Source organism: Mixophyes fleayi, chromosome 2, assembly GCF_038048845.1.
Source record: "Mixophyes fleayi isolate aMixFle1 chromosome 2, aMixFle1.hap1, whole genome shotgun sequence".
Taxonomy (NCBI): domain Eukaryota; kingdom Metazoa; phylum Chordata; class Amphibia; order Anura; family Limnodynastidae; genus Mixophyes; species Mixophyes fleayi.
The window spans coordinates 128,008,210-128,028,843 of NC_134403.1; the positions used below are offsets into that span (position 1 = coordinate 128,008,210).

Genomic DNA, 20,634 nt, shown 5'->3' on the forward strand with positions numbered 1-20,634 from the left:
TTTACCTGTCTCTCCTGTTTCACACAGTGACTTCCATGCTGCTTTTGCTCCTCTTTATCTGTCTCGTTTCACACTGCGCCCTATATGCTGCTTTTGCTCCCTTCACCTGTTTCACACTGTGCCCTCCATGCTGCTTTTGCTCCACTTCATCTATCACCCGTATCACACTGCGCCCTCCATGCTGCTTTTGATTCTTTTTACTTGTCTCCCATTTAACACTTTGCCCTCCATGCTGCTTTTGATTCTTTTTACTTGTCTCCCATTTAACACTTTGCCCTCCATGCTGCTTTTGCTTCCCTTCACTTGTCTCCCCTTTTTGATACTGCGCCTTCCATGCTGCTTTTGCTCCCGTTTACCTGTTTCACACTGTGCCCTTCATGCTGCTTTTGCTCCCCTTTATCTGTCTCGTTTCACACTGCACCCTATATGTTGCTTTTGCTCCCCTTCATCTGTCTCTCCCGTTTCACAATGTGCCCTCCATGCTGATTTTGCTCCCTTTCACCTGCCTCCCCTGCTTCACACTGCGCCCTCCATGCAGCTTTTGCTCCCCTTCACCTGTCTCCCCTCTTTCGCACTGTGCCCTCCATGGTGCTTTTACTCCTCTTCACCTGTCTCTCCTGTTTCACACAGTGCCTTCCATGCTGCTTTTGCTCCCCTTCATCTGTCTCCTGTTTCACACTGTGCCCTCCATGCTGCTTTTGCTCCCCTTCACCTATCTCCCCTCTTTCACACTGTACCTTCCATGCTGCTTTTGCTCCTTTATCGGTCTCGTTTCACACTGCGCCCTATATGCTGCTTTTGCTCCCCTTCATCTGTCTCTCCTGTTTAACACAGTGCCCTCCATGCTGCTTTTGCTCCCGTTCACCTGTCTCCCGTTTCACATTGTGCCATCCATGCTGCTTTTGCTCCCCATCTCCTGTCTCCCATTTAACATTTTGCCCTCCATGCTGCTTTTGCCCCCCTTCATCTGTCTCTCCTGTTTAACACTGTACCCTCCATGTTGCTTTTGCTCCCCTTTACCTGTTTCACACTGTGCCCACCATGCTGCTTTTGCTCCCCTTTACCTGTCTCCCCTCTTTCACACTGTGCCCACCATGCTGCTTTTGCTCCCCTTTACCTGTCTCCCCTCTTTCACACTGTGCCTTCCATGGTGCTTTTACTCCACTTCATCTGTCTCCTGTTTCACACTGTGTCCTTCATGCTGCTTTTGCTCCCCTTCACTTACCTTTCTATTGCCTTCTTTCTTCACTTCTGTTTCCTTTTCTTCTTTTCTTCTTCATGTGGCTGCTGTGTGCTCCTCACTACAAATGATGATGCCACGCCCGACATTCAGTGCGAACAGAGGAGGGGAGGAGGGCATCACATAAGTATTTTTTTTCCTGGGCCCTGGCTGGACCTCAAAAGCTGTGCGTTTGGGCCGCATGCGACCCGTGGACCGAAAGTTTGACACCCATGACCTACAGTATATCAAGCCTAATAGCTAATTTTTCCACTATAAAAACAAATGTTAACAAACTTTTCTGTGCAGAGCCAGATTAAGAGGGGAGTGATGTGTACAGAGTCTGCCTCTCCAACACAGTAGAGATGGAACAAGGTAAGTGTCAGGGAAGGGGAGGGGGGGGGTATTTTACTATAATGTGTGAGGAAAGGGAGGGGGGGTATTTTACTATAATGTGTGAGGGAAGGGAGGTGATATCTTATTATAATGTGTGAAGGAACGACAAAATAGTTGAGGGTTGGTTAGGGGCTATTAATTGAATGTGGGGCTGAGTTTGCAGTGAATGAGGTCTACTTATTAAATGTGAATATGAATTATTTAACGGCAGTGAAGCTTGCAAGAATTAGGTATATTTATTAAATGTAAAGTGCTATTAATTTATTGCTGAGATGGGGGTCTCTATTGTAATGTGGGTTAATGGTGGACTGTGGATTGGAACTAATTATGTAATTGTGGGTGATATTAATTTATTTGTGGGGCGATGATGAGCCTATTTAAATTAATAGTTGGGTCTATTATTTTAAGGTGAGGTGACCTTTAATTTAATGATGGGGTCGTTTGGGGCTATTAATTGAATGATGGATTGAGTTTTGCAAAGTGAGCTATTTATTACATATGAATATGAATTATTTAATGCTGGGGATGATTGTGGGAAATAGTTATTTATATCTATTAAATGTAAATGCCATTAATTTATTGCTGGGCAGTTTGGAGATAGGGAAATATGTTTATTTATTAAATGTGAATACTATTAATTTAATGTTGTGAAAAAGAAAACACCAGAGCAAATTCACACCAGATTGAAGAATAAAAATAATAACTTATATGTGTGTATACATATAAACATAGACACACATATATGTAGATGTAGTAATCACAATGAGGAAAAAAGGCACGCCGGCATGCAACAAACAATTAAAATACAATATGGTTATTTATTTAGACATTGGACAATCATAAAAAGTGTATTATATCTAGTTACTATCCAAGACAGTAAATTACACATTCATATAAAAATAATCAAATATAAATGGCTCAATATGATGTAGAAACATTCAACTGAAACTAGGATCCAATAAAGGCCCAATATGCAAAGTCTTCAATTGTGAACAACATGTATTGGTGGCGATCCAAAGCTTCAAACACACGCCATGATAGATCAAATAATGGAACTATCTCCCTCCCATAGAATCGATGGTGTAGAAATATTTATGGAAGTCTCTATTGCCAATGCACTAAATCAAGTGCTGTGTGAATAAAAGCATGATACTAAGAGACTCTTCATATGGAACAATTCTCCAGTGAACTTACGAACACTCCAATGAATTACATAGAACCAGTCTCAGATATAAACAGCCGCAGGCTGGATTTTCTGAAATAAGGGAACACTTCGCTCAGGGGCTCTGCATCGAAAACAGTTGTGATGAACTCACGGATACTCCGCTGGGTCACAAGCAGACAGTCCCAATATCGGCGGTCACGTGTCCCATGGGTGTGCACCCTAAATGAGATGTAGCAACAACACTGGATGATAGAAGTAAATATAGACTTCCATAAATATTTCTACACCATCGATTCTATGGGAGATAATTCCCTTATTATTTGATCTGTCATGGCGTGTGTTTGAAGCTTTGGATCTCCACCAATTAGAGCAATTGAAATTAGAGCTAGTTAATTCCAAGGTTAGCACAAGTTATGCTTCTCCCGCTGTGGACACCGTTAATCTTATGGTGAAAAAGGCAGTATGTGTTTATTTTTTATATTTCCACCAAAAGGCTGTAGAGATATTAATAGTAGTAATATGGATATTATCTTGTTATCAATTGTGGGGTCATGAAATAAAAAACTGAGAAGCTCACTAACTATATTATTTTATAAACGGACTGTCTAACCCAAGTCTTTTGCTAATTCAGACAAAGACTTTACATGTTTCCTAATGCTCTTTGACTAATGCTGGCCCCACATGTGATATCACAGACAAACAGAGCCATTGGCCTTATATATATTATTTAATCACACAAAAAAAAAAGATCTGGCTGTCTGATCTTGTCCCATTTGGCCACCTATATTGGAAAGTGTTTCAGTTACTCTGCTATGGCCAAGCATCAGGGTTTCAACGTGTTTAGCAAGCTTAACATATATTACCTGTCTTAGTTCACAATCACTTTTTATGTTGAATTGTTATCTTCATCGTGCTGTGCTGGTATATGCACTACACTTTATTCCATATGCTCCTAAGTTCCTCAATTGCAAAGTCCACATAATGGGATCTGTGCAGCATAGAACTGCACCAGTTCTCAGTTTTTGGCGCAAAGTGGTGCCATATATAGGACTTGTTTCTTATATACAACAAAGCTCTACTCCAAAAATGGAGCTAACCCAAGACTCTGATTTTGGAGCATCGAGCATGAGAAAGAGCAATGTACACGCTGCATGTTGATGATTAATCTCAGTATCATACATGTGCACTGTAGCTCTGGGACAAAGCCTCCTCTCCAGGCACTCCCCACTGGTGGCTGGCAATTATGGAATAAAGAGTGGAAATGTGTGGTTTTGTTTCATATTTTACTTAGTAGATAAATTCCAATAGTAATTGAAAGGAAGCCACTTACAATATGTACGTTGTTGCAATAATGTTGCAACATTCTGATGCCACATGGGCGCCCCTGTATTTTTGTCTAAGACACTTGTCCTATTGGTCTGCATGTCAGGCAGTAAGCACTGTACCAATAGTGTATGGAGCAATTGTAGAAACTCATGGCCTCATTTAGAGCTGGATGTACATCCATTTTTGTGGTGTAAGCATTCATATTCTAATACTGCACATGCATACCTGTCTGGGTTTGTGCAAGCCTTTGAGTTTCCTTTGCATCTTGAGAAGCAAATCAGGGTGAGTAAGTGCAGTACAGTAAGGGCGCCTACCTAATGAGATTTGGACAAATCTTCAGATACACTACTTACAAGAGATATATTTTTTCAGGTACTGGAGATCTGGTGTAAAAATGCGTGATGAGGATGATGATGATAATGATGATGAAGAAACCAGCAGCAGTATCTGACTATTTCTTATTTTGCTTGTCTATTGACCCGGATCTGATTGTATTTAATTCATTAGTGTTGCAGCTATATCATCATCAGCAGCAGTAGCTATTTCTATAGCGCCACTAATTCCACAGCACTGTACAGAGAACTCACTCACATCAGTCCCTGCCCCATTGGAGCTTACAGCCTAAATTCCTTAACATACACACACATAGACCAAAAGACACTAAGATCTATTAATAGCAGCCAATTAACCTCCTGGTATGCTATGTTTTTTGGAGTGTGGGAGAAAACTGGAGCAACTGGAGAAATCCATGCAAACATGGGAGAACATACATACTCAACACAGATAAGGCCACGGTCAGTGCTGTGAGGCAGAAGTACTAACCACTAAGCCACCTGCTGCCTATGTCAAGATGTGGTCATCTATTTGCACTTTTTATTCGTCATTTCCACTTCGACAACTAAAGGAAAGAAGAAAATTCCCATTGGTAAATGGCAGGTGTGGGGTGTTTGTATTTAATTATATTTCATATGGAAAATACAACTTTCTCATTTAATAATAACACTATAAATACAATGTTCTCTTGTGTATATGACATTTCATTACATTATATTGTGTATCAATAGGGTGACTTTCACATTTATAACTAACATCGTCAAGCCACATCTCTACTCTATTGTTGGGTATGCTTTTGTATGACTGACATATAGATGTTTGACACAGAAATACTGCTAGATATATCTTGTAAGCCTAGAGAAAGCATCGGGGAGGCGTAAAGAAGATGCAGAGATCATCATTGTTTATTTATATGATGACACAGTTTCTATAGTGCCTGACATATCCGTACAGTGTTAAGAAATAGGAGCTTTCCTGTTTGTTTGATCTATCATCTTTGCAATTACTGCTACTACTATGTGTACTAGGCAAATAGTTACAAGCTTCATTCAGCTCTCAGTCTGGCAGCCTTAGGCCTGCAATCACCTGCCACACTCATGTAGTTAAACATCCTGCAGTTCTGATTGGTGCTGCTGCATTTATAAACCTCTTCCTGGCAGCATACCAATGCTGGCAATAGTTCATGCTTGACCTAGTGTGCCTTGTATCCTGACCTGTTCTGCTATCAGTGTTTGACCTGGTTTGTTTATTGGAACTGCTGTCTTCTCCACTCCTGACTCTTGGCTTTCTTAAACAAATTTGCTCTCACATATCTACCTGCCCTGAACCCTGGCTTGTATAAAGGATTCTGCTGTCTTCTCTACTCCTAATCCCTGCCTGTCTGAGCTCTGTCAAACACATTCTGGTTGCTCACTATCTGTTACTGTGTGCTGTCCACTCCATCAGACAAGTGCCAGACTACTTCACATTAACCATTTCTTGTCTGGCTCTGAGTTCTGCTAATATATCTTGGTTGCTCATTAATTACCTCCTACTGTGTTCTGTCCTCTCCACCGGGCAGGTGCTAGAACAACAACTGTTATTACCTGAGCCTAAGTCCTGGGGACAACCGAGTACTGGGGAACCCATAGATTGTAAGCTTGCGAGCAGGGTTCTCCTACCTCTCTGTCTGTATGTGTTACCCAGTATTGTTTTATTAATGTTTGTTCCCAATTGTAAAGCGCTACAGAATTTGCTGGCGCTATATAAATAAATGATGATGATGATGATAACAAGTTCCTCGGAAAGGGGGCTGCTAGAAGTGAACATCTTGCAAGCGGTTCTAGCAGCTGAGGAGCTCATGCTACTCTGCTCTTAACATATAGATATGACATACATAAAAATAGTAGCAGAACAGGAAATGCAGAATGCAATTATGTAGAACAACTTGAAAGTCAAGAAATGTCAAAGAGAATATTGTTTAGTATTTATCAATAAGTGCAAAATGTGCATGTTCCATATGTAAAATATAATGAAATACATCTGTTGTGTGTTTGCCTTTACTGATCAAATGTGAATCTTCATCCCTGCAGTAGTCAAAATGGAGATACCAATTAAGTAATGTGAACAGACTGCTGTGATTTCATATAACAGCCACACTGATGATTTAAGTACCATCAGCTAGAGAGGTCAGAATCAGAAGCAGCTAGCTAGTGCTGCTAATTGTCATCATCATCACATATTGCTGCACCAGTCTTCCAGCACCTGCAAGAGATCTGACTCCTGACAGGTCTATATGTGTCTGTGTCCAGGTCTTCCCAATTCGCAATTACATGAACATTGCTTTACAGTACTTGACCTATGCTTACTCACCCTTTCTGCCTCTCCAATCGTATGGAGTCATAAGTGTAAGGTGCAACAAAATCTTCATATGGACCTATGCGTATGTTTATTTTTACACAAATAAAACAACCTTCCTCCATCTCTACAGGAGCCCCTTATTATGCAAACTCTTGTTCTAAAAAGCAGATGTCGACATTCACCATTCAAATAAACGAAAAGGAATATTACAGAGGATAAACTGTATTATGCATAATGCAAAGCATGTCATTTTTACTTCCTTATCTCAGAAACAGGAGAGCGGTCTTCCTATGTAAACAGCAGATGTACTCATTGGGGGAATTCAATGAAATCCATTAAAGAAAATATGTGTAAACATGTGTAAAGGAATAGAGTTGTAATTATGGTAATGCTTGATTCACTATAAGCTAACAATAGAATCATGCATGGCCAACAGTAATGACAATTTTGAAGTAAATTGCTGTTAATATCAATTTGTCCTGTCATTCTAGTAACTTTTCATTAATAAGCCATTAGGCAAATACTGTTTATGCTTTGAAGTTGAATAAACTGTCGGATTATATGTGTATGTGTGTAATAAGGACATGAGATAACAAATATATCGAAGATACATATCTCATGTGTTATACTCTATCTCTTTAATGGTAGCCAACTAATGATTCTAGACTGCAATGAATACTATTTCCAGTCTGACAAATGCTATATAAATACTGCTTTTGTTTGTCTGGTAATGTCAAGTTTTTTGTACAGAAATTGATTTTATTGTTAAAAAAACATCAATTGTTTATTGTTGTTAAAAAAAATCTAACAAATAATTTTCAGCCAATATGACATTTAGAATTTGTTTTGTTAAGATATATTTTGCATACGATTTCCTTAATATTTTGTGAATTCCCTCTAAAGTTTGCTTTGTATGCAGTCAAATACAACATACATATAATTAACTAATATATATTACACTTCAACAAAGCACATCCCTTTCATCCCAGCAATCATCCAGTATTTTAATAAAAGAACCAGATTAAAAAAACAAAAAATTAAAAACATACACAAACTACAAACTTCAGCTTCCATGATGCTATAAGAGACTTGAGCAAATTGCAGATGCAAGAACTATAGACTCCACATTGGAATGGAAATGTGTATGATTGAATTATACAGGCACAACAAACATTTGGTGCTCTGATGCTGTTTTTTTTTAAAGTTTATGGCCCTGTACCACCATTGGTTTTAACTTTTAGGCTTAGGCCCATAACCACAGTGGAATTGTGTGTGTGTGTGTGTGTGTGTGTGTGTGTGTGTGTGTGTGTGTGTGTGTGTGTGTGTGTGTGTGTGTGTGTGTATCTGTCTGTCTGTCTGTGTTCGATGTGCATAAGGTGCAAATGTGAAAAATTCAGATCACATAGACCTAATTTACCCTATAGACCTTTGCCTCATTAACTTAAACATTTCAAGTTCTTAATATGAACTACTGTTATGCTCCTGATTGAGATATTAACTTGGAAAAGCAATGGGGCATCAGGATTTCCTTTAATTCAGTTATAATATCTGTTAAGTTTAAAATATTAATATGTTGTTATATTTGCACCATATTGCACTCTACACGCACCCTGTATGCATAATGAGCCTCATGTAGAGTTGGACACAAGTCCATTTGTGCAGTTTAAAATACAAATTTCACTACTTCGCATGCTCACAAAAACAGACTTATGATTTAGTCTGTATGGAGAGTCAGTCACATATTCTATATATGACTCTTTAGGCTTATAAAGGTGGATGGGGGAAGCAAGGGGCGTGCAAGCATAGGTAAAGGACAATAAGGGGTGTTAAGGCACATAAGGCACACAAAACGAATGTAATGTGTGCTTTTTAAAAACAGAAGTCCGTATTCAACTACAGTGGATCTGAAGAAACGTCTCTTGTTGAATACGGGTGTAGGTGAGCTCTGCCTATACGGCAGTTGCCATATTGAGACAAACGCAACACACTGCAGTATAAGTACAATACATATGTCCCCTATAAAGTCCCTTCAGCACATACAGGAACAAAATAAAAAGCATTAAATTATTGTCACCTATTAATAATATAGACATTAATGAAAAATCATTAGACCATTTTTTTTTATCATACAATACATTTATCAGAATGTTATTAATGTTTACTGCATATAAAATGCATTTTTACAGTTGGCCCTGACTGCGTGTTCTAGCATACGTGACCGTCATCACTATCACTCAGTGCTTATACATGCCCTGTAGCTGGTGCAAGTGATAGAAAAAAATAACAGGTACCTTAGAGATGCCCAGAGCTTGAATCAAACGCTTCTACATGTTTTCCACCCTGGCCACCATTACTGTAAACTAAAATAATCATTTCATGTAAATGTCACCATCAAGTGACATTTACTTGTGTACATGAATAGCTTTCTTTGGCATATTTTTCTGTTTCACACGTGCACAGATTAAAAACTGCAACATACGTCACCTAAATGGACCCAGTATGCACAAACGGCTCCACACTGAAAGTAGTGGTTATACCACCACCAAAATCTTGTTCACTGCTCACTGCTCAAAAGCTATGTTACAGAATGCAAAATGGAGAACATATTGCATACATTATAAAGATAAGTTACTTCCCTACTTGATGTGAAACACTGAAGATTACAAATTTTACGGTTTGTAAACATTACTTCATTTGAACCATGTCTACCACGTACATACACGTGTGTTACACCTAGAGTGTGATATTAGAATGTAACTCATCTAAATAAAGAGATTTAAATAAAACAATATATATTCTTTACAGTTGCCCTCACACACAACAATGGTATACATTTTAATTAATTAATCTAATGACTGGTACACACATAGAATTATCGAAATAATAATAATAATAATAATAATAATAATAATAATAATAATAATAATAATAAACAATAATATTAATAATAAAAAAATGTTGATCAAAATAAACAAAGGGATTTTACTTCTGAATTCATTCTTGGATTGAACTACTTTGCTTTAAATCCTTCATGTGCAATACACATAGCAATAATTGCAAGTGAGCACTATAAACACATAACTATAACTATAAACACATTATAATCTTTTCCAATTTTCCTGGTACATAGATGTTATTTTCTGCAAATGATCAGAAATGAATTGGAATGCATGTAAAAAATATGCAAAGGTTACTGCCTACACGTCAAATTTTCCCTATTTACCTTACAGAACATGTGAATGCAGGGAATATTTGTTCAATTACAGCACATATATTTCAGTTGCACCAAGATAAAACAAATCCAACTGATCAAACCTCAGTTCTCTACAATCTATATAATGTTGTCTGCCTGCTTTACAAATATTTCTGTTCATCAAACTGTATGAGTAAATTTGTAACGGATGTGGCTGAAAGAGTAGCTGTACAGAAATACAGAATAACAAGGGGCAATAAACTAAAACAATTCACTAATTGAGCAAATAAGGCAGGCAAGTAATATAAAGCACACAGTAGCTTAAACAACCCCATAAGAATAATACTGTTTGTGTTTTGTTTATTCTATAAATATTTTGGTTGGAGGGGGTTTCTCATTGAAATAATAACAAAAAAACAATAAATGTAGGAATCCAATAAAAGAGACAATTTTAGAGAATCCTGTGGGATTTTTTTTTTGCCCAAAAAACAAACTTACACTTTGGGTGATAAAAGAGAAGAAAGCAGAATAAAAGCAGTGGAGAGACACAAGCACAGACATTATTGTTGTACTGTAACCATCTGATTAACATGCCCCGGACACTTTTTCTTAGTTTACTGGCATCCTAGCAACTGCAAACAAAGAGGCTGGATTGTCCTGGGCGTCGGGGGACAAGGGGCAGTCTTTGATCTGTGTCACCATTACAGTGAACGGGAATGACATGGAAACACGTGAGGGAGTTGTACACGCTGGGACACCAGCAATGTATCAGCATTATCTGTACCAGCGACAAAACACACCTGCCTCATTTCCAGCACATTGCACACTACTAGCTCATGTGTACAGACACAAACCTGTGTCATAGACAAACCCAACACAACTCTCTTGTCTGTCTTATGTGTAGTGCGTAGGAGATGGGGGAAAAGATATTTAAGACAAACCGTGTCTTGTATTAAATTGTCATATGTTATTACATCTGCAAAGACTGCATTTAAAATACATAATGACGTATGTGACAGGTTTGTGGTGCAGTATAACTGGACCTTGCTAAATGACAGATTATAATAATAACTCCCTGGGTACATCACTTGATATATTAACGTGCGATTTCTCAGTTGCGTTAAATTGCAGAGTGCGACAGATAATCTCTATTCTCACTCTTGTACATTGCAGTTTGGATGACTGTATCAATGACTTGGGAATATAAAAAAATATCCAGTCATATTTGCAAAACAAAATAAAACTTCGTTTAGCGAATTAAAAAGCCACCACTTGAGTGTTTTCCTAGCTGATCTGAAAACAAGTAAAACGCCTGACAAGGTGGCAATGAATAACTGCAGCTATGAAAGAGCTGAACAAAGTCATTATAACTCCAGCATCAAAGGGGCTTTCTGGTCGGAGTTGCCCATCTATCATATTCGTGGAAACAAATTTCCTTCAACTCCGCTTAAATCACATTTTATTTTTCGATTGTCTGTAGAAACGAATATATGACATATGTATGATTGCACCAAACTAATAGTAACGAACTATTCATGTTAGAATCACTTATTTTTGGGGTAAAACTTTTTTTCCCTTTTATAAAACAATGATCTTACATATTTAATGATGTAAATAAAGAACGAATATTCAATGCACATTGACAATGCAATTCACGTTAAAATTGTTTCGGGAAATTAAAACTATTTACAATATATTTTTTCTAAAATTATTACATTAACACTTACATCAATGTCCTTTCGTATTCATTCCTTTTAAAGTATAATAAAATGAGTAAAATCAATATTACTTTAAAGTTTTTGCAAGGTAAATTAACTATTACATTTCATGTGTAGTTATGGTTATAGTATAAAATAATTCTGACAAATTCTAGAATTACTTGGTATACGTATAGGATTATTAATAATGATTTAATTTTAAACATTTTAGAACAATAATTCTACCAAAATAATAGACTATAAAACGTAGTTTAAATTCGTCATAATAATTTAGAATGTGTTTACGGCCATTTTATTGGCATAAAAAAACGAAAATAAATGTTAAACCCTTAATTTCTGATGGCACAATTTTCATTATTTCTGCTAATATTTTTCATGGATTTTTTTTTAAAAAAAGATTTATGCATTCACTTCTAAACTAAAATGTGTAGCAAAAAAATATTTTTTTATTATTATTGCAGTACCGTGTTAGCCAGAAAAATCTATGCGATGTTAAATACTTTCGTGTCAAAAAAGACAAAAGTATTATAGGAGTGATACCTTTAAAGGCTAACCAAAAAACATTTATCTAAGCTAACAAAGGATAAGTCTGTGGGAAGAAATAAAATTTTGATATGCAAGGTTTGAGTGTACTAATGCTGAAGGTTTTTTTTATTTTTGTTAAGTGCATACACAAAGTCACAAGTATTCAAGTACTAAAGTGCTTGTATTCATTACCCCCAGTCTTATCTAAAATAAAAGGTTACAATGAGGGGCTGTAACATTTAAACGCTCTAGTAATTACTCTCGCACTTTCCCTCCAAGTCCCAACGTGAAAACCTCGCAGGGGGGTCTTTGGAGTAGAAGGACTTCAGTGCTCGATCCCTAACCGCGGATCTGCAATTACAAACCCATTAGGTGCTCTTCGCTGGCATTAATATGCACAAAATCCCGCTGCTAATCTCATAATCTGTTTTGTTTAATCAATTGTCTTCCAGAAACACTGGGGGGAAAAAGGACAAAACAATAAAATCTTACTAATGTAAACTCTGAATAGAAGATCTCAACTGTTTGGACAATTGTAAATTACCTGTGCAGACAAAAAAAATATCTCACAGTTTTCAACAAACACACTAGATCGCAAATAAAATAGACGTTTAGATGTATGATATATATATAGTACGATAAAGTCATCTTTATTGTATGAATACTGTTATGTGTAGTTGTGAAGTTACTTTAGCACATTGATTGTCATGATTAGTTTTAAAGGATAAAGATTATATTACTTTGAGTCCCCTCGGCGTAGTAAAAACGGAATAAAAAAAGAAGAATTATATAAATCCTACTGAGATATTGAGATTATTATATATCATATGGGCACCAGAGAAGTAAAAAAAGGGGGCATATATCTGTACTATGTACACACAGTACATTTTATGCACCTATGATTTATTAAACTAATCTACAAGATCAAGACCAACGTGTCCCACTCAATCATGTCTCAGCTCATTTCCTAAGTAATTGTTTCTCATTAGATGTAATAATGTTTTAATAGTGCTGGCCATAATGTATTCACCCGGGATTCAGTATAACAGGATGATATGCAGTAGTGGTGGTAGGCTGCACAGGTAGCATCTATGTAATCGAATTATGTGATATCACTTCACACAAATTGCACGTTATTCTGCTATTCCTAAATTATATTTATGGACATATGGTTCTGTCTATCTCAGTATACATATGTGCAATTTATCTTAAATAATTTATTAATACACATTAATCGCGATGTGGAGCCGGACATTTCGCCTATTTTTCCACATTTAATCAGTGAAATGTTTAATACATTGTTAATTGTGCCCGCTGCTGTTTCTTTCATTGCTTTGGAGGATGAGTGTCAATCGCTTACATAAAACTGGGCGCCCCCATTCAGACTGTGAGTAGAGGGGATTATATAGCAAAAGTCAATTTAAGATTATTCCGAGCAGATTTTCTATGTATTTATTCTTAGTCAAATCAGGAGCGTTCAACGCTCAGGACTATTATCTGCTCCCAATCCTGTGTAATCGAGTTGTACATTCCCTTTACAAAAAAAGACACTAGAAAATATTTCTCACATAATAACACTGAACGAAACGTGTCATTCTGTTAATATTTGTAGCTCACATGTAAATGTAAGTAGAACACAATGTATAAGACAATAATATGTGTCATTCTATAACGAACGTTATAGAATGATATATATTCGTATGAGTATATATATATATATATATATATATATATATACACACACATACACACACACATATATACCGGTATGAATATAGGGGTAGTACATATTGATACTGGTGCTTTGCTGGAATCTTGCCAGGGTATTGCAAATTGCAACGCAGGAAGCCTTTAAGAACACCTGGGTGTATCTGATGTAGAGACACAGTACCAGTCACCAGGCGAGTGCCCCCAGCATCTCCCACCTGAACACCGACAGCTGCTGTGTCTAACGCAGTCCTGCTGTAACCAAACCACTAGAACCCTGGATTGAATTGGTGTATATCGTTAGGTCTGATTATTAGTCAATAACCGGTCTCTTAGCGTCTATTTAAAGCGCTTTTCAAATTTTGGACACTTCTGGATATTCTATTTAAATTGCGTTTTAACAAGTATAAAAGAACACGGTGCTTAAAACACAACAGAAGCATGAGAACAGTAGTTAATTGGATTTCTTATTCTTCTCTCTTTGTACAGATAATCATTTTCATCACATATTACAAGAGGTATACGTGATATAAAGGCAGTTTGTTATTTAGTTATTTATTTAAATTAAAAATATTAACTTTTACTATCTTACACACGTTAATTACATTGCGAATGGATATGCACTGAGGTTCGATCGTAAATTATTAAAGTGAATATTTACTTTTTTTAAGGACTGCAACTTGCTGACAGATTGACAAGCTTAGACAGCTCATTTTTGACCTAACTAAACCTTGTCTTCAGAGTTGATATGGTCGTTTTTAGACTCGCTGATTAATCAGGACGGGAGACCACTCATCTGAACTGACACTTAGGAATAATATACTTGTGCGGGGGAGTAACTTTTTACATGCAAAGTCCTTACACTGCCGTAGATAAGATACATGTACCACGCTCACCTGACATACCCTTGACCTAGACTATTTGAAAACAATTTACATATAAAACAGCGGTAATTGTTTAGTTGCCAGGTATCATTATTATTATATTTTACTTTACTGTCACTGAATAAAATATGTGTCACTTCTAAATGCAATAATTTAAAGTACTCACTCACATACATGTTTACGAAATGACACCTATAAAACATCATTATAATTAAAACTACATTTAAAAAAATCTACACTCGGTTCGATATTTTGTCGATTCCCTTGGTAGCACCTATATAAGGGAGATGTGTAAATGGAAGATGAATGGTTTTAACGGAAGGGTTAAAGCAGTGTTTGCTATTTACACGTTTAAATAAACAGAGCAGCCTTCCTGTGGCGTGTGTGTAAGGACAGCAGTACTGCCTCTGTGTAGGTCATAGAGAGGTTGGTGCATGGTTTAAAACTTTCTATTCTCTTAATTTCTTAAAGAACAGTCCTTGGTGGCTGGGCCACAAAAGCTCATGATTTAATGAGGAACAGAAACAAAATCTCTGATTGTTGCTGTTTGAAACTTCATTCGAGTCCTCTGGCAACCACAAGTTGATCCTCTGCAGCTTCAATACCCTTTAGCCCTGAATATAACAGTACACGCTGAATAGGGGACAATGGCTGGTTGTTATGTTTATTTACCCTTGCTACAAGCTGAGTTAACCTCTCCAAAACAGCTTTGCTAAGCCAGTTAACAACAAGAAGCATATGACCTGTAGCAGTATCTCCAGTGTCATGTAAATCTGTCTGGGGACCCAAGAAGTAGAAGGCTGTCCTGCTTTGTGTGCGTTATAACTCTACAAGTTTATTGCAGTTCAACCCTTGTCACATTCTCTTCAACTGCATTTTACATGTTTATAAGATGAAGCAAAATGAATGGTGGCACTCACTTGAAAGCCGTGCCCAGAAGAAAGCAAAGGAGAAAAACCCATTGGATTTGACATTTATTTTAATTAATGGTATACATGTACAGAAAATAAATGCATAATGATTGTTATCAATAGCATCAACTGTTCATCGTCGCATTTCTCAAGTCTCCCTCCTCTCCTTTAAGACAAGCGCTGTATAGAGCGGCCTCCTGGAGAGAGCTTCATTTAACAGATGATTCGTTCTTGATGGCTCTGGCAAGCGTAACGATGTTCTCTGCCTGCTTAAGCAAGGGCATGTCTATCATGCTCCCATGGAAAGTAAATGCTCCCTGCAACACATCAAAGGAAGACGTCCACAAATCAGAGCTTAATATGTCTCTTTCTGTACATATATCAACAGCTTACAGGTGATCAGAAACCGCTTTGGCTTTTAATCATTCACTAGATCCAGTGCTGGATACTATGCTGGAATAGTAGGGCACTATACAATACTCAGATTCATAGATCACTACTAAAATCACATCATACAACTAGGAGACAGATCTACAATACTGTAGCAAAAGCTCCACAGGAGCAAAGATATATTGTTGTGTTCAGACTTAGGCACCCATTGGCCCTCAACTGCTGTGTAACTAAACCCAGCACAGCCTGCCAACAATAGGTTGGAGAGCCACAGGTTGCCAGCATCTTCAAGTCTCTATTGAGACATAGTTTATCTATTCTTCTTCTGCAGGTTAAGGGCCTCATTTAGAGTCGGACACAAAGTCCGTCTAAGACGTGTAGGAGTGGGAGTGTGCCGCAGCTTGGTAGGGTATTACGAGTGGCATGCAACACCATTTGTGTCCCACTCGTAATACCTTACCAAGCTGCGACCAGTTCCTGCAGCTACCTAACTATTTGCGCCACCCAATTCCTGCCGCACATTTTCACTCTTGTTTTGATGTTTGTCCTGCCTGCATCTTGATCCGAATAGGGTAGATTTTGCGGGTAGACGACCATAGTATCTGAATTATTCATGGTCACGCCTGCATAACTCTGTGTACCACCCCTTCCCTCGTACTGAGATGCAAGCTGGCGCAGTCTACACTTGCGTCTGAAAAGCAGACAGAACTGCAGGAAACTGTTGCTTACTGCGCATGCCCCATGAGTGGAAATGTGCAGAATACACCTGAAATGGACTTTGCGTCTGACTCTAAATCAGGCCCTCAGACTACATAAGCTGCATTTGCTCCAACACGCTATTACATGTCCCCTCCTTCACCATTCTGCCTCTTCAACTGTAAGGTGCTGCAAGCAGTCACAAAGGAAGATGCAACTCAAGTAGAGTTGGACACAAGTAAGGCTTAGGGGCTGATTGAATTCAGCCAGGTTATTCTAGTGATAACGCAGAGCTTCATCATCATCATCACCATTTATTTATATAGCGCCACTGATTCCGCAGCTAAAGTATTACTCTTAATACAGTGTTTTAACATGGTTATTTGCTCGCTGCCCTATGGCCTGCAAGCAAAATGTTGCGCTAAAATTACTGTACTAATGGTAATACTGCGCACTATTACCGTAACTAATAGTTCGCAGGCATATTTATTCCTAGAATAACGTTAACAAACTTAATTTTGCAGCCAATAGCGCAACGTTAACACTATAAACATTAATACGGTAATTTTAGCCTGGATTTCATCTCGCAGCTCAGGGAGCCTCGAGTAAAAATCCACCGTTGAAATTACCGTATTAACGGTAAAACTGCTAACGCCGCGCTATTCTCGGCAGAATTGAATTGGCCCCTTTGAGTATAACAGTAAATTGTATCCCGTAATCTATTTAGAATTCCGAAACTCAGAACAATATGCAGATTGTGTACATTTTGTGAGATATGCTTGTGAGATATATTCAATTAAACATTAACTACACTTTCAATTAAGTATTTTTCTATTTACATTACTTGACCATATTACAAACATATCATTGAATATTTTTCACAAAGTTAAAAAGCTATTCATCAAATAATATATTTTAATCATTTAAAATCACACAAACTGATAGTTTAACTCATATTTTAAATTTTTAGCATTACCAAATCTAACCCATTTTAATGAAATTATTTAATAATTCATAGATAGTAACTGCAGAATATTGAGTTGCCACTTTTCTACATTGTTTTTCTCCTGTCAGTATCAAGATATAATGAAATATAATGAACATAATTCACCGTGACATGTTCAAGTTATTGTAAATTAATTTTATTATGAAGGATAAGAAATGTTTTCTATTTGGTTAACGTTTGTGGGGGATGGGAGGAGTTGTGATAAACAGAATAGCATTGTTTAATTGTTTATCCAAGGTGAATGACATGAACTATTTAACAAGGGAAAAAAATGTACTATTACTATTTTTTAGGGATGTGCACCAGCCACTTTTGGTGTCTCGTGTTTTGTGTTTTGGATTCGGATTTGCTTGAGGTTTTGGGTTCGGATTTGTTTCGCAAAACACCTGACGAAAGGTTTTGGTTCGGATTTAAAGTTTTGGATTCGGATTTATTTTGAAAAAGACATAAAAAGTGCTAAAAACCAGTTTTGTGATTTGTTTTTTTTCACTTCTACGCTATTATTAACCTCAATAACATTCAATAACAATCATTTCCACTAATTTCCAGTCTATTCTGAACACCCTCACAATGTTGTTTTTAGGCCAAAAGGTTGCACCGAGGTAGCTTGAGCACATAATGCCAAAAAAAGAGGTACAAGATGGAATTGTTCTGGGCCCTCCCTCCCACCCCTCGCGAGATTCGACGCGAGACTTGGACGACAGAGCCTCTTTTTCAATTTTTTGCCCGCCGGAAATATCCGAACAGTGCTCGGATCCCGTTCGGATCAGCACTGTTCGGGTGGGCTCGGATTAGCGGAATCCGAGCCCGCTCATCTCTACTATTTTTTTACACGTCATGAGCACTCTGGACCTGATTTTGAGTTATGAGCAAAGTAAAGCAAAGAGGAACTTTGCATGTGAGCAAAACCATGATGCATTAGAGGGGGAGGTAAATTTAAAATGTAGGGCCAGATTTATAGTTGGGATATAAAACGTCATAGTTCATCTTTAATTTCAGTGTAAAAATACTTGATTCTTTGTGCTTTGATAAACAGAGAAGTTAATCTGACACTACCTCTCAAGGTGTCTTATGATGGTCTACATTTCAGTTACACTCACAGATAAGAGAATAGACAGGAAGGTACTATACATTTAAAGACTTATCCCCCAAAATCTAATTTCTTACCTACTACCTATTCATTCAAGTTTAGACTCCCAGATTCTTCCATCCTTTTCTTTATGCTCTGCAAACATTTACCATTTACCAAGTGGTTCAACACATCAATTTGAAAGACCACTTCTCTTCTTGACTCTGAGAAAACCCACATTCACTATAGATAATCCTCCTCCTTGTGCTGTCTCAAAATTCCTCTCTTTAGCCACCTTTGTTGACCTTCATTCTCCCACACATGAAGATGGTTTTTCTTTTGGCTTCATCGCTACTTGATTCCTCTGCTAATTACCCCATTCACTCTCTCTCTCTCTCTCTCTCTCTCTCAATCCGCCACTTATCGTTATGTAACTTTTCCATTCCTTGTGTTTCTCCTTTTTTTCAAAAGGTCACCCAACTGTGCAGATATTTGAAGTTCATTGACCTTATTCACTTGTTTGACACTCTGAAATATTTGTTCTTCTCTATTTTGTGTTGTAGTGTTGCAACAACATGATAAAGCCATATCCTTACATTTGTTCTTGATGAGTAGCACCCACCAAGCTCTCCCATCCTCACAGCCATAATTTACAACTGTCACAACTTGCAGATATGTTGCCTCCAAAGTGCCACATTGCTCTAATGCTGTTGAATTTTGTGCACTACAAATTAATTCTTCACTACCCCCTTAATTCTCCATGCTAATAAACCCTATTTATCAACTTTTATCTTCTCACTGTCCACTAGTCCCAAAACTTTCAACAATGCCTTTAACTCTCTCATTAGGCCATTGGAGAGGACATCCACCACAGATCTCTCACCCCACAATCTGGCTACTCTCTATTAAGAAAAGAGAGATCCCATCTGCCAAAAATCTCACCCCATTCTCTGTTCCACATCATTTTGCAATCTCTTTCCTCGATCCCTCAATTGCAGAGGAAGTCTCCACAATCATTTCCTCCTTCCACCTAACTTCATGGCCTGTACATCCTATTCCATCACACTAGTCAGCTCTTTCTTTTCAGCGCTCTTTTTTTATCCTTCTTTTTGTAAACATGTATTAAGCAATATCCGGTGAATTACTGCACTGTCATTAATCTGGCCTCTTAATGCAAACTGGAACATTTGGCCTCTGCTTGCCTAAACTGTTATTTCTCCACTCTGCATCTATCCAAGAACCAAGATTGTTCATATGCATGTTGAAACCAGAATCTCCTCCCTAGAATACCCACATACCAATTAATTAATACTTACCTAAGTTTTTTACACTCACATTAAGATACATTGTTCTATGGATCCAGAAACATTGTATCAACTAAATCCCACATATCTACATTATTCTTTAAACTCAGAAAGATTTAAGGATTTTTTTTTTTAGGTATTTACAAAAGAGTTCTAAGTAACAGGATTGCTAGATACAGAGTCACTAAAAGTACAATAAAACAACAACAAAAAAGAATATATGAATTTTAGTTTACAATGTGTCACCATGTAGGCAGCAGCAAACATTTTGCATACTAAGTAAATAAATAAATGAAAACCCATTCAGATATCTGGAAATGAGAGACAGGAGAAAAAGATAAAAAAAAGTTAAACTTATTGCTACCCCTTTGAAGTGTATTTTTATGATTCCTATGTAATGGGAGGAAACAGGGTGCAATGCAGATTATTATCTATAATATAAATGTCTAGTG

The 20,634-nt window shown here is 37.4% G+C and overlaps 1 protein-coding gene across 1 annotated transcript in view; it reads right to left on the bottom strand.

Annotated features, from left to right (window-relative positions):
• Nucleotides 1–15,767: 15,767 nt before the first annotated feature.
• The window catches only part of CLYBL (citramalyl-CoA lyase), a 293,486-nt gene continuing 288,619 nt past the window's right edge, over nucleotides 15,768–20,634 (bottom strand). Inside the window, exon 8 of the mRNA XM_075198047.1 lies at nucleotides 15,768–16,034. Coding sequence (XP_075054148.1) covers nucleotides 15,927–16,034 — 108 coding nt within the window. The 3' untranslated portion in view covers nucleotides 15,768–15,926. The remainder of the gene's footprint in view (nucleotides 16,035–20,634) is intronic.